General features: G+C 41.0%; 1 protein-coding gene across 1 annotated transcript; it reads right to left on the minus strand.

Annotated features, from left to right (window-relative positions):
- Positions 1–11,347: 11,347 nt before the first annotated feature.
- Positions 11,348–15,132, minus strand: LOC149259060 (uncharacterized). Its single transcript, XM_089450754.1, has 3 exons — positions 13,048–15,132; positions 11,694–12,456; positions 11,348–11,463 (listed from the first exon to the last, which is right to left on the minus strand). Exons 1-3 carry the CDS (start codon positions 15,130–15,132, stop codon positions 11,348–11,350), a joined length of 2,964 nt encoding a protein of 987 aa, XP_089306880.1.
- Between the last annotated feature and the right edge of the window lie 203 nt (positions 15,133–15,335).

The following is a 15,335-nucleotide window of genomic DNA, read 5'->3' on the forward strand; positions in this document are numbered from 1 at the left end:
TTAAGGAGGGAGTGACAAAGTATGTTAGGAAATGCTAATGCATGCTAGTGTGGCAAGGCAACATGAATCCAAGATGTGCCACGGTGTGCCAATGCGTGCTTGGAAGTGTTAAAAAGTGCCTGGGAAACACAAGGGAGCACTAGATCAACATAATGTATGGAAATGAATGAATAAGATCTTGTGACAGAAAGTGTTAATGAGTCCTAGGTGTGCTAAGGAGGGAGAGACAATATATTCAAGGTAGTTCTAAGGCATGCTAAAGGCCAGGGAGACATGCCAAGATGTGCTAGGTGCTAGGGTGTGCCAATGTATGCTAGGGATTGTTAGGGAGTTCCATGGAAACACAAGGGAGAACTAGTTTAAAATGCATGGAAATGAATGAATAAGAGTGTGTCAGAGGGAGTGTCATTGAGTTCTAGGTGTATGAAGGAGGGAGTGACTCTTTCATTTATGGTGAAGGCCAAACTGGTGAGATAACTATCGATCTTGGTGTACCAAGCACGAGGTGCTTATTTGAGATCATACAATCCTCACTTGAGTCTGCACACATGAGACTCTTGATCAAATGTCTCAAAAACCTTTGTGTTGCTCTATGTACACCACCTCCTTAATAACCCCACTAAGAAATGTTGTTTTTACACCCATATGGCGGATATTATACCCCATCTATGTATCCAGAGGAAGAATTGATCTAATGGATGAGTACCTTGCTACAAGAGAAAAGGTCTCCTCACAGTCATTTCCCTTAACTTGAGAGTACCCCTTGGCCACAAATATGGCCTTATACTTCTCTATGCTTTCGTCTATTTCCTGCTTCACCTTGAAGATGCATCTCAAACCCATTATTGATTTATATGTTGGTCTTCGGAGATTGTCCCAAACACTATTCTTTGCAATGGATTCATATTCCTGCGCCATTGCATCAACCCATACAGGTTGCTTTTTTTCTTCCTCAAAATATGATAGCTCAGTCTATATAAGCTCAGTCATAAGAGCCATGTAGCCAGTGTACCTCTCAGGTGCCCTCCTTTTCTTATGCAAATTTGAAGGATATCCCACATTCTCCCTCACATCCTGTACAAGTCTATCAACTTCTTTAGTTCTTTTTTTGCCTTCTCTGGATATTTTTGCTTGAGTGAATGTCTCCACTCTTTCATCCTCAATTTGTGGCTACTCTACAACTTCCTAAGGTTCCTCCTTTGGAGCTAAAAGCTCATCTTTTGGTGGGATCTGAAGCTCCTTCTCAAGAGAGCACCACATAGCTTTCTCCTCATCAAAATTTACATCCCTTCGCACAACTATCATTTTGAGTGATGGAAAGTACACATGGTAGTTGTGGGGATTTTCTGTGTAACCCACAAATACCCCCAATTCTATTGTCTACTAAAGCTTATTCCTTGGTTCTTTGGAGACATGGCAATAAATAGAGGCTCCAAAAATCTTGAAGTGCGACACATCCCACTTTCTTCCCAAGAAAGCCTCCTCTAGTGTAATCATGCCAAGAATCCAATGAGGACTTCGGTTCTACAAACAAAATGTTGTATTGCATGACTCAACCCACAAATGCAGAGGTAGGCCTTTGACATGCAACATCACTCTCATTGCTCGCAAAATGCTACGATTTTTTCTCTCAACCACCCCATTTTGATGTGGGTTGTGAGGTGTTGTCAACTCTTGTCAAATGTCTTCTTTCACACATAAATCTTTAAATTCATTGGACACATACCCACCTCCATTATTGCTCCTGAGAAGCTTCACCTTCTTGCTGGTTTCTTTCTCAACCATTGCCTTGAATTCTACAAAGTTGGAGAACATCTCATCTTTCTTCTGCATGAAGAGATCCAACAGTTATGTGACAAGTCATCTATAAAAAGGACAAAATATTTTTGTCTAGCAGTGGAAGCTGTCGATCAAGGTCCATAGACATCAGAGTGGATCCTTTCTTGGACTACACACACTTCATTGTCTCGATCATGGAATGTGGATTTTATGTACTTCCCCAAGGTGCATCCTTTGCATACATCCTACTGCTCAAGTGCTCCTTTAGGGAGGCTAGTGGCTATTTGTTGTATAATATTCAAGGTGACATGATGCAAATGTCCAAGTCTTACCTGCTAAAGTTCACCTACATCGTGGCCCTGCACTTTCTCTTCCTTAGTTCTTAATGTATCACAATCATGCACATTTAACTTATACGTATTCTTCACACAAACCCTGATCTTCTTCACTTGTCCCGTGGTTATGTGTCTCATGAATACTTTTCATTTGTTGAAGATCACATCATAACCACAGTCTTCCAAAACTCCAACAGAGATGAGATTTTTCTTTAGGCCTAGAACAAAGATGACATCATTGAGGCTGAGAGGGCAGCCTGAATGCCTCTGAAAGGTGATTGCAGCAATATTGGTCATGTTGTACCTTCCATCATCCCCTAGCTTGATGTACATATGGAGATATTTATCCTCTAGGTCACTGAAAAAATCTCTACCTTCTGTCATGTGGAAAAATGCACTTGAGTCCAAGTACCACACGCTCCCCATCATTGTGTTGGACATGCATGTGATAAGGGTAAAGTCAAGGTCAAAGTGTGAAGCCGAGGCTTCACTTGTTGCTCCTCCTAAGATCATCTTGCTTGCCTTTTTCTATGGGCACTTCGTGGCATAGTGTCTGTATTCATGACAATGGAAGAATTTATTTTTTGACAAATATTTCTTCTTTCCCCCTTGGCTGGATTTTGGTTTGGTTTGAGATTTCTTACCTCTTCCCATCTTTCCCTTTCCAACCAGTGCAAATTCTTATTCATCCTTTCCCTTGGATGATGTCCCATCTCTGGTACTCTTCCTTATTTCCTCCTGTACCAAATTGTACCGTAAGTTTTTCCAATTTGGTAGTTTCTCCCTCCCATTCATTTAATCTTGATATTTATGCCAACTCTTTGGAAGGCCCATAAGGGCTATGCTTACCAATTCATCCTTTAAAACAATAATACAAACTCATGAAAGCTCATCACCAACCTGTGCAAACCTCCTCAGATGTTGCAGGATAAAGTCGTTCTTCTACATCTTGATATTTAAAAGTTTATCCTTGAGCACCAACTTTTTGTGGTCACTACTATTCTAGAATAGATTTTTCAGTGCCTTCCACATTGCATAAGGATTTTATTTCCCATGGATATTGTTGACAATGTGGTCCCGTAATCCCTCCAATATTATTCTCCACAGCTTGGCTACATATTTCTTCCATTGATAAAGGTTTTCGGCATCAGATTCTACTGGCTTTGTAACATCTCTCTTGATGTATTCTAGCAACCCATTTTCATTGAATACCTCATCCATGTGATCCTTCCATTCAATGAAATTAAGGTTTCCTTCCAAGGCACACTCTAGCCTCATCCCGTTGAAGGTCATCTTCTGAGCTCTAAAGAGATCTTACTACACTGAACTGTAAATTCAAACCTCCTCAGAAACAAGTTTGAAATTCCTGCTCTAATGTGAATCATGCTATGATACAATGCAGAAATTATGGTATAGATTTGCAACTGCTCATGAAGTTTTTTCAAAATCACAATACAAAAACCTACTCTAATGCTGTGCGGAAGTTAATTCACAATTTAGAACAAAAAATCTAGGCATGCAATAAGAAATAAAACACATGCACATAATAATTTTCCCGGGGAAAGAAATCTGCTAAAAAATCTAATGACTTCTTGCATCAATCTAATGAATATAGATGTATTACAATCGCTTTACTCAACTATGCACAAAATGTAAGTGAATAACCTATCTTTCTTCTCACTAAGAAGCTAAAACCCAAACATCATCAATTCTTGTCTCTGCTTGAGCCCCTGTTTCCTTGGGCAATTTTTTGAGAAATTAGGCCCTTATTATTTAGGAATTCTTCCAAAATGGATTGCGCAATTCCTAAGGTTGATCATGTGACTGCATGCAACATCTGTACACTCAAGACTAGTCTACAACTAATGTTACACTTCCTTAGAATCTCCACCATAGTTGGGGAACTCGAATTATTTTCTTGCACTAGCTATTTTTGGCTGATTGATCAAATAACCAGATGATCACTGCATTTGACTGAAGTCCCACTGCACAACTGGCCTTCCACTAGTTCCTCTAATAGTTAGAACTAGTTTAACTAAAATCAACTTGAGATAATTGACTTTGATTGCTACAAGTTAGCAATAACACATGCTTAACTGAAATCTAACTCCTCAAACTTGAATTTATTGAGTAAAATGGGTGACACAAGCCATGTCATACAAGTTAATTGCATCCAAGTTGTCTTCTCATGTGGAAATTCAAATTTTCTCAATTTAATCAAGGCAAAATCAAGTTGAGAATTTATTGTTTCATTTTCCAACAATCCTTCAGGTGAATTTAATCTATGTTGCAAATCCAACACAACAATGTGCTACTAAAACCAACCAATAGATATAAGTAGCATTCAAAATAATAAAATAGTAAAAAAAAAGCATATTAAAACACAATCGATGGGGACCCCGAAAAGTACTCCAACTATGTTACCACCTATCCAAGTTCTCGAAAGTGCCTCCATCTCTCCTCTCATGATGCACAACCCATTGTTGGCCTCCATCACCCTAAATCCCATTAGTCATTGTCAGCCTCCATCACTCTACTTCCCAAAGAACCTGTCAATAGCGTAAAGACAAACCCTTAATCCTTTACCTTTTTTACTAGTGCCTCATATTGAAAATTTTAAGACAAAAGATTTATTTTGCCTTAAAATTCCCCTCCATGTAGCAGTGTTGAATGCAACGACATACAATTTGTCTCTAATCGTATCAATAGAGATCAAAGGGACAAAAGAGTAATTAATGTGTGGGAAATGTTGCCACGGAAAGTTTTCACGTTCTTCACAGTCGACTATCCCCACAAAATGAAGAGCCCAACAAGTCATTGTCTTTATATAAGATAACGTGAATGGAAAGTGAAATAACAACGTTGGTATATGCACAATACATGTAGAATTTTGTAGAATTTTTTTACAAATCAGCTAGCTCTGATACCATGTAGAAATTTTTCTACTTATCAGCTAGCTTTGATACCATGTAGAAATTTCCCACCTGTAGATCGACTTGGTAATGCAATGTACTAAAGAAAAACACTTGATCTACTTCTACAAACAATTTAGGGGAAGCTTAATCAACCATGAGCAACATTAATAAGAACACATATAACTGATAAGAAGGAATCAATCACACATGACATAGAAGAAATAACCCGGGGAAAGCCTCAGCCTAAAACTCCAACTTTGTATTACCATACATAGGACACAAAGCCTTATCTCTCACATAGCTAGCGATCTCTTAGTACAATCCTCACAGATGAAGGTGGAAATACATCAGCATTACACAAAGCCTTAGCTCTCACAGCTAGCCAACTCTTAGTGAAATCTTCTTGGATGCTCACAAGCAATCAAGATTTCTACTAAGCCTTCTCCTCTACCCTCCAAGCCTCCTATTTCCTTGCATAGTTTCTCCTAGGTGATCCTTCTATTACCAAGTGTAACACTGATCTCTCACACTAATCTCACACCTTGTAAAACTGCACAATCCTCAAGGAACATTAAATCCTCATCATGGATGAGCTTCCTTTATAAATATTCATCCAAGTGATAGTACACTATCCCTTTTCTGATCTCAACTAGGTCTTTGTCTGAAATGACATGCATGAGTTATTTAAGCTATAATATTCAGTTATTTGAAAATACTAGTTGTTACATGCATGCAAGCATTAACAAAATGAATCTCATTAATTTAACAACTTGTTAAATTAATCTAATTGGACTTGACTCAGTCAACTGAGCTAACTAATTACAACTCATCCTTATCTCTTTAATTGATGGATAGATTCACCAATTAATAGATAAACTATTGCATGTCCTCACATAGAATTCAAGTTTGTTTTTCCTTAACTAATTAACTCATGAAGATTAATTAATTAATATTTTAAACTGATGTTAAGACCAAATTCGTTTTTACTTCCTATTGATAGACCAGGGACTGCTATAAATACGAAGGGATCTAGAAAGGCTATTTTTAGAAATTTCTATTTTTATTAGTTTCACCTCTCACCCAACGTGGCCAATGACCTCACTGGCCAAAATTCTATTTTTAGACATGCTATTTTTAGCACATTCTAAATTTAACATTTCAAGGTTGAGAGGCTTGTCATGTTCAACCTTAAAGTAAATGTTAGGATCAACTTCACCCCTAGTGAATCCGAACTTCATCAAGTAGCTATCGATCCTCTCATACCATGCTCGGGGTGCTTGCCTCAGCCCATAGAGAGCCTTCTTCAACCTTCATACATGAGATTTTCAATCATAAATCTCAAATCCTTCAGGTTGCTCCACATAGACCTCTGCCTTGATAGAACCATGCAAGAACGCGGTCTTGACATCCATATGATGTAGGTTCCATCCTTGTGAAGTGGCAAGGGATATGATCGAGCGGATGGTCGTATATCTGGAAATAGGTGCAAATATCTCATCATAGTCTATACCTTCCTTTCGGGAGAAACCTCGAGCAACAAAACAAGCCTTATACTTTTCCGTGCTTCCATTTGCTGCATGCTTTATCTTGTAAAGCGATTTGGAAGTAACAACAGTCTTGTCCTGGGGTCTGGGAACTACTTCCCAAACATCATTCTTTATGATAGACTCATATTCTTCATCCATAGCATCCTTCCATAATTGATGCTTGACAGCATCTGAGAATGACGATGGCTCATTTTGTATGATCGTGCTCATGATGGTCAGGTATCCTTGATACCTATTAGGTTTCTTACTTTCACGAGAGGTTCCTTGGGGTGCAGCATGTCCTTCAACATCATCAAGTAACCCCTTAAGCCATGAAGGCCTCTTCCTAGAAGAGGAAGGCTCATATGGAGGAGGATCAATCAGATCCATGGATTCTTCTACATCAGGCATTGATTCATCATCCTTTTCTTTCGATTCCCTGGTGTCGGCTTCTTGAGAGCTCCTCAAAGTCGGAAGATTGATCACCTTGCTGAGAGCCATATCTTCGTCAATGGTGACATCATGACTAATTATGACTTCCCGTTGACCGGCTACATAGATTCTATAGCCTTTAGTATTTTCACCATATCCCACGAAAATTCCCTTCTTTCCAGATGCTCCCAATTTATTTCTTTTCTCTTTCAGCACATGAAAGTATACAGGGCTTCCAAAAATTTTAAAATGAGAAACATCAGGTTTCTTACCGGTGAATTTTTCTTCAGGAGTCTTAGAACCCAATGCTTGATGAGGGCATCGATTTTGTACATATATGGCAGTGTTTTCAGTTTTAGCCCATAGAAACTTTGGAAGTCTTTGATCATGTAGCATGGACCAGACAACTTCCATCATCATGTGGTTCTTCCTTCCCACCACACCATTCTGCTCAGGAGTATGTAGTGTAGTAGTCTCGCTCTTAATGCCAACCTCAGGTGTGCCTTAGTAAACCAATTGTAATATATCAGAGGTCTTGCTTTGGCTTGAGGGGAATGGTCCCCTTTTGAGCTTTCCTTCAACACATCCTGGACATAAACTGTCATGACCCTAGCCATATATCCAATTTTTTTTTGTTATACATACCAACTTGCCTAAACATAATGCTCATATGATTTTTTTTTTCCAATCATTATGACCATAACCATATCAACTATATGATTAAAGTGCACTTTACCTTCAATTTTCCTATTATTAAAAAGGTTTGCATAAAGCATAAGCAATTGTCAACCATAAACATTGTTAAACATATACATAAGTCGGGGTGTATTAATATATATATATATATCTATGCCAAAGTTTACGGTTATACATGTTCAATATACCTTTCAATACACCCACCTCACCGAATTAACATAACCCATACCTTAGTTTATTCTACTTATGACAATATGCTCGAGATATTTACAATGGTTAATGGTGTGGACTTGATATCCCGCCACAGAGCCTGTTGACAACTCATCCTATCATAAACGCGGCAGTACGTCTGGGGCAGGTGGCATGACCTGGTTTCACCAGCCACGTGATGCTTTGGGATTGCGGACTTCGGTTTTATCACCACAGGCTCCCGCCTTACTTCGACGGTCCAGATTAAGTTTGGTGATCGGAGGGTTGTCAATTGTCAAGGGTTTTACTAAGACTTTTTGAGTGAAATTCAGTTTATCATTTTCTTCATTTGGTGTCGCGGTCTTTGCAGATCTGGTTCGATGTTCCTTCCACAGTTCGACACCAGCTCCCTTGTGCCTCCAGACTGTAACCCTCCAGGGTTTGTCTTCCCGTTCAGCATCAAGTCCTCGCAGGTAATTTTCATTGACAATCCTTGGGTTAAGTTTTAGGTTTTGTTAACCTGGAGTAACGCATATAGTTCTCATAGTTTCATTGTCGGGTTTGTAGCTGCAACCTACTACGCTGCAGATCCATCTATGGCTTTCTCTCCAGCGGCGCATCTCACCGGCTTAACACAGGTATGCTATGACCTTTCGTACTCTGCTCTGGTTTATAGTGATTAGAGGTTTCGGACAAGAGCTATTACATATGATTGGGTATGAATCTTTATTGTTTCAGCACGGAAATCCTTGCTCCCATTGTCGGTTAAATCCCAGTGGGAAACCCCTGCAGCTGCCTTCGCTGCATACGATGGAGAATCCTCTCTTGCGAGAGTTATGCTTGGAGGCCGTCTCCGGTTCTGTTATGTATGTTCAATCTTGTGCTATTAATTACCAGGCTATCATGTAACTACTTGATATTGATTGTATGGTCCAAATACTCATTGGGTTTTCAAATCAGAACCCGTCTTAGTTTTATGGGGCTTGATCCCCTTTTTGAATGTAATGATATATACATATATTTGAATTCGAAAGTGTTCTGTTGAAGCTAGCAGTAATTGCCACAGTAGATAGACATTAAGCTCTCGGGCATTCCTCTGTTTTAATGGAATTTTCATTGTTGTTTGCCGCTTTTGCAAATAGATATGTGGTTATATTTCGCTATGGCTTGCTAGCTCACCCGCGGCCTCCGCCTCGGGGGTACGGGGTTATGTTAACAGTTTCAGTTCATGCTTCTGTAACTTCTAAAGTTGTATATTATTATTCCTCAAATACGTTTGGCGGCTATTCCGCGTCTGAGCGCTCATGCGTAATTTTTTTACAGTTCATCCGTTTGATATGAGGGTTTGTATTTTATATGTGCATGCATGGTTTTCACAGTTCATGTGCTAAATTCAAGGGTTGGTAGTTTTATTTGCATGCATCGCCTCTCGGCCATACTAGGAATAATGAATACGAGGGTCTGTCATTTTATTCGCATGCATTGCCTCTCGGCCATACTAGGAATAATGAATACGAGGGTCTGTAATTTTATTCGCATGCATCGCCTCTCGGCCATACTAGGAATAATGAATACAAGGGTCTGTCATTTTATTCGCATGCGTCGCCTCTCGGCCATACTAGGAATAATGCCCATCATCGTGCTTGCACAGGTTCTCTGCTATGATTAAATCATCTCTATTACAGTTATTTACTTCCGCTCTCGGGTTGGCTAAAATGTTTTCCTTTTTCTGGCTACATGCAATGTAACGTAGTTTAATACCACTGTCTCGCCTGTACAACATCACACAGTGCTTTCCTTATTTGTATCCATCGGTGCATGGTTACGACCTTGTCACAGATTCCTTGTTTTATAAGTACGCTCGTTTAATAACACTCTCTACACAGAGTCATTAAGTAGTTTTGCACAGGTTAATGTTGGGTTGAGTTATTGACTACTCCATTAACTAACAGTTTTCTACCTCAAGGTCACATGGTAAAATATTTTAACAGTATCTAGGAAAAACAACAGTCCTTTCCCATTCAAATTACTGTAATTTTAATGCATGTTCATTTTCCTATCAGGGACTTACCAGTTTGGAACTGTACCTTATTTCCTCTGTCGGGAATGGTTTTATTCAAACAAAGGTCACCTGCTTAATTTTGCTCTCCTCCCAGCCAATGAGATCCATCCTTCGGACGGTGTTCTCCCCCCGAGAAATCCTGCAGGCCTCCAGCCCTCAACAGGAACAGTGCACGCCTGGTGCCAGGTTATCTGGTCCTCACCAGACTTAACCTCCTTGCCCCCCCCTTGGAGCAAGATTTGTTTTCTTTTCTTTTTCCTCTCTCTGTCTGTCCTCACAGCACAGAATCCCCAAGTTAGGGTTTTTTTTTCCCTTTTGAAGGGTAGTTCCATCAGTTATCACACTGATCCTTTTCTTTAAGATTCACCTCTTAGAGGCTGCCAGCAATTCTAAGAAAATATTTAAATTAAATTATTTAATCAGAATTAGTTTGCCACAGTTTTGTTTAAAACATAATAACAACTGTATTCGTCTTTTACCACAGTAACTTTCAAATTTACATAAATCTGGGGTCATTACATCTCCCCCTCCTGAGATTGGACATCGTCCCGATGTCTATCACCTGTAAACAGGTTTGGATAAGCCTCTCTAAGGAGTTCCTCATCTTCCCAAGTGGCCTCCTCTGGTCCATAGTGCTGCCACTGCACTTTAGCTTGGGAAATAACTCGTTTCCGCAGCTGCACTTCTCTCCGGTCGAGAATGGTCAGTGGTTCGACCAGAACCTCGCCTTCCGGCTCGACCTGCAAACAGAATGGATTTAGTTATTTTTCAGTTTATAAACAATGCTTATCCATAATAACCAGATTACTTCTTACCCGCACATTCTGCCATTGAATCACATGTTTAGGATCGTAAACGTATTGCTTTAATACGGATACGTGAAACACATTGTGAATCTTAATATGACTTGGTAGGGCAAGTTGATAGGCGACCGGTCCTACTTTGGCCAAGATCTGGAAAGGCCCAAAGTAACGAGGTGCTAGCTTGGCACATCCCCTCCACTGCAAGGTACTCCTTCTTGGTTGGATCCTCACAAATACATGATCCCCAACCTGGAATTCCTTAAATCTTCTTTTTCGATCAGCGAAACTTTTCTGCCTGTCTTGAGCAGCTTTCAAGTTAGCACGCACCCTTTTCACTGTATTCTCCATTTCCTGTAACATATCAGGACCAATTCGCAACCTGTCTTCCGGTCCACCCCAGCTTGCGGGTGTGCGGCACTTCCGCCCATACATAACCTCAAAAGGACTCATATGAGTTGAGGAATGGTACCCACTGTTGTATGCGAATTCGACTAAGTGGAGATAGTCCTCCCATTGAGTTGGCTTCATCAAAACACATGCTCTCAGCATGTCTTCCACAACTTGATTTACTCATTCTGTTTGGCCATCAGTTTGGGGATGATAAGCTGTACTAAAATTCAGCTGTGTTCCCAGTTCCGCAAACAGTGTCCTCCAAAAGGTTGATGTAAACTTGACGTCCCGATCGGAGATAATCACTTTCGGCAGCCCATGTAATTTGAACACATGCTGCATGAAAATATGGGAAATTTGTACAGCCTTATATGTCGATTGCACAGGTACGAAGTGTGCTGCCTTACTCAACTTATCCACCACCACCATAATGGAATCATTATTCTTCTTGGTCTTGGGCAGTCCCGTTATAAAATCCATGGATATAGTCTCCCACTTCCATTCTGGAATGGGTAGAGGTTGTAACAGTCCTGCTGGGTGCATGTGTTCCGCCTTAATTTGCTGACATTCTAGACAGCGTGCTAGATACTCAGTTATCTCTTGCTTCATTTTTGGCCAGTAGTATTCTTTGCGGAGTGCGGTAACCATTTTCTGGTAGCCCGGGTGTCCCGCATAATGGCTGGTATGAAACTCATCTAAAATCAGCTTCTTAATGCTGTCTTCATTGGGCACATACAGCTTATTATTAAAGCACAACATATCAGCATCATCTAGTTTGTACCCTTGTAGTAATTCCTTATTAGATTGCTGCTGTAATTTCTGTTTGATGTGCTGATAAACAGCATCTTGTTCAGCCGCTATTTTTATCTTTTCCAATAAGGTACTTTGCCACTCACTAACTGAAATCCTACACACGCATTGCACCTTCCGACTTAATGCATCCGCTACTCGGTTCTCCTTACCCTTTAGATGCTTAATTTCAAAGTCGAACCCACTTAAGAAGTCAGCCCAGCGAGCTTGTCTTGTATTTAAGGTGGGTTGACTGAAGTAGTTCGTTAAACTGTGGTGGTCTGTTAATAACATAAATTTTCTGCCCACAAGGTAATGTCGCCACATTTTCAGGGCATGAATGACAGCAGCCAGCTCCATGTCGTAAGCAGAGTATTTCTGCTCATGCTCTTTCAACTTTCTAGATTCGTAAGCAATGACTCTTCCTTCCTGCATCAGCACTCCTCCCACACCTTCCTTGCTTGCGTCCGTGCAGACTACATAATCCTTGTTAGGATCAGCGATACTCAATATAGGTGCAGTAGTAAGTAAGTGCTTGAGCTGCTCAAAGCTCTTTTGGCACGCTGAGGTCCACTTAAATGTTTTTCCTTTCTTTTGCAAAGAGGTGATTGGGTATGCTACTCTCGAAAAGCCTTCGACAAATCTTCTATAATACCCTGCTAACCCCATAAAGGACCTAATGTCTGCCACGTCCTTTGGAATAGGCCACTCCATTATAGTTCTAATCTTCTCAGGATCCACAGCGATGCCCTCTTTAGTGATCACGTGGCCCAAATATTGTATCTCCTCCTTGTAAAAATCGCATTTGCTGAACTTTGCATATAATTGATGTCCCCGTAAAGTTTGCAACACCAATTTAAGGTGTTCCTCATTCTCCTTCCTTGATTTGTTGTAAATCAGAATGTCATCTATGAATATCAGCACAAATTTGTCTAAAAACCGCTGAAACACCTTGTTCATCAAACACATGAAAGTGGCAGGTGCATTTGTCAGCCCAAAAGGTAGCACCACGAACTCATAGTGCCCATACCGCATTCTGAAGGCGGTCTTAGCGATATCCTCCTCTTTTATTCTGATCTGATGGTAACCAGATCGTAGATCAATTTTTGAAAATATCGTTGCCCCCTTCACCTGATCAAAGAGCTCGTCGATTCTAGGCAAAGGATATTTGTTTTTGATTGTAAGCTTATTTAGCTGGCAATAATCAATGCACATCCGTAAAGTTCCATCTTTCTTTTTGACGAACAGCACTGGGGCTCCCCAAGGCGACACGCTGGGACGGATGTAATTTTTATCTAACAGTTCTTGTAGCTGCATCTTTAATTCTGTCAGTTCTGGCACACTCATACGATAGGGTGCCCGTGATACAGGTGCTGCCCCTGGAATTAGCTCAATAGTGAAATCCACATCCCGTTTTGGTGGTAATCCCGGCACTTCCTCGGGAAAAACATCTGCAAACTCCTGCACTATCGGCATGTTACCCAGCATGGCATTTGTGTCTTTCTGATTTGCGTATCCCACTTGGATAGCGTAGATTTGACATTTCTTCTTGATGCACTTAGCTAACTGGGTAGCTGTAATAGGTCGAATCTGCACAGGGTGTCTAATTCCTTGCAATTCCTGCTGGTCTCCCAGGTCATCCTTATAATATATGGTCTTGGTCTTGCAGTTAACCAAGGACCAGTGTTTCTCCAGCCAGTCCATCCCAATCAAAATATCATAGGAGCCCAACGGTAATACATTCAAATCTGCCACTATTGGCTGCCCTGCTAAGGTTAAGGCACAATTATTCACCTTGGCCAAGACTCGTCTCTTGGCCCCTGTAGCTAGTTGGACCAGCCACGGATTTTTGAATTTTTCAGCCTGCAGTTTACACCGTTCTACTATATTCGGACTAATATAACTTAAGGTAGCCCCTGGGTCTATAAGAACAGCTAAGGACAGGTTTGAGATTTTACCTTCGAACTCAATCATAGATGGCTGGTACTCCGCTTGACGGTCCTCCAGCGCCGCATTGATTCTGGGCACACTACGGGCCACGTCCCCAACCGTTGAAGCCTCATGTATCTGAGATATCTGGTCTGTTCCTTTCCTCTGCGGGCAGTTTTTAACATAGTGGGGTCCTCCACAACCCCAGCATTGCACTGGTGGTCTGGTCATCCCTTCATCAGCTGATCTAACAGACTGCTCATTTGCCTTAGATTCGCTCATTGGTCTGGACCGGGGCGCGTTCCTTGCAGCAGGTCTGCTACTCAGTCCTTTACCGGCACTCTTATTCCCACTGCTGCGACTTCCTTTGCTGCTTCCAACCACCCGACCACTTCTTTTCTCATTCCATCTCTTGATGGAAGTGTCCCCCTTCTGTTTACTCTGCTGGTAACAGATTCTCGCCTTACGGATGGCTTCATCCATGGTTCTAGGATTATCGAATTCAATCCTTTCCCTTATGTATGAAGGTAGGCTGCTCACAAACCTCTGAACCTTGGCTTTTTCTTCCTTGATGTAAGGTACATAACGTAGCAGCGAGGTAAAACGATTAATGAACTCGTCCATGGTCTGCTGTCCCAGTCTTAAGTTGTGAAATTCTCTTGCCTTCTCATCATAGAAGCGTTCTGTCAGGTACCTCTCCTTGAAATACTTCTGGAATTTCTCCCATGTAATAGTCCGTTCGCTGACCCCTTTGACTATCTTGATTTCTTCCCACCACAAGGTTGCCTTGTCTTGTAATTGGAAGATTGCCAATCTTGCTTTCAGGTTGTGGTCGTACTCATACAACTGAAAATACTTGTTCATATTGATCAACCAGGCTTCAGCAGCTTCCTCTTGCTCACCATCAAAATGTGGAGGTTTAATCTTTCGGAATTCTCCCTGCAATTCCACTTTCTGACGTTTTGATGTTTGCTGTTGAGGTTCATTATCAGAGTGATCCTCCTTGTCTTGGAAGTTTTCAGGTTCCATTTGATGATCTTGTTCTTCTGTTACCCTTTGCTGTTCTGCACTAGGGTTGGACAGGGGTGGGTTTTGCCTGTTTGACAGGCTTTTCAGAATCTTTTCCTGTTCAACTGTTAGACGTGCGTTGTCCTCTCGCAGCCGTGCCATTTCATTCTTCAATTCCCGGACGGCTTCCAGGATTGCAAGATTAGTACTCCGTGACTCTGCATCCAATTGCACCCACAGTTCTGCATTTTCTTGAGGGTTACTGCCGGGTTCTTGCATTTTGTCTCCTTTCTGGTTTTAACTGTTGATTTGTTGTAATTCTGTATATCAGTGCAAATAAACAGAACACAGTTAAGTACATTGTTAGCTTGCATGAGTTGCTTGGTGTACCCTTCTGCATACTGGTATGTTCTACTTGAGGCCACAGCGTTGAAACTGGGCTCTGATACCACTTGTCACGACCCTAGCCATATATCCAATTT

The sequence above is a fragment of the Pinus tabuliformis genome, chromosome 6, assembly GCF_031772625.1.
Source record: "Pinus tabuliformis cultivar Carrire ecotype Pingquan chromosome 6, CPIR1, whole genome shotgun sequence".
Classification (NCBI taxonomy): Eukaryota; Viridiplantae; Streptophyta; class Pinopsida; order Pinales; family Pinaceae; genus Pinus; species Pinus tabuliformis.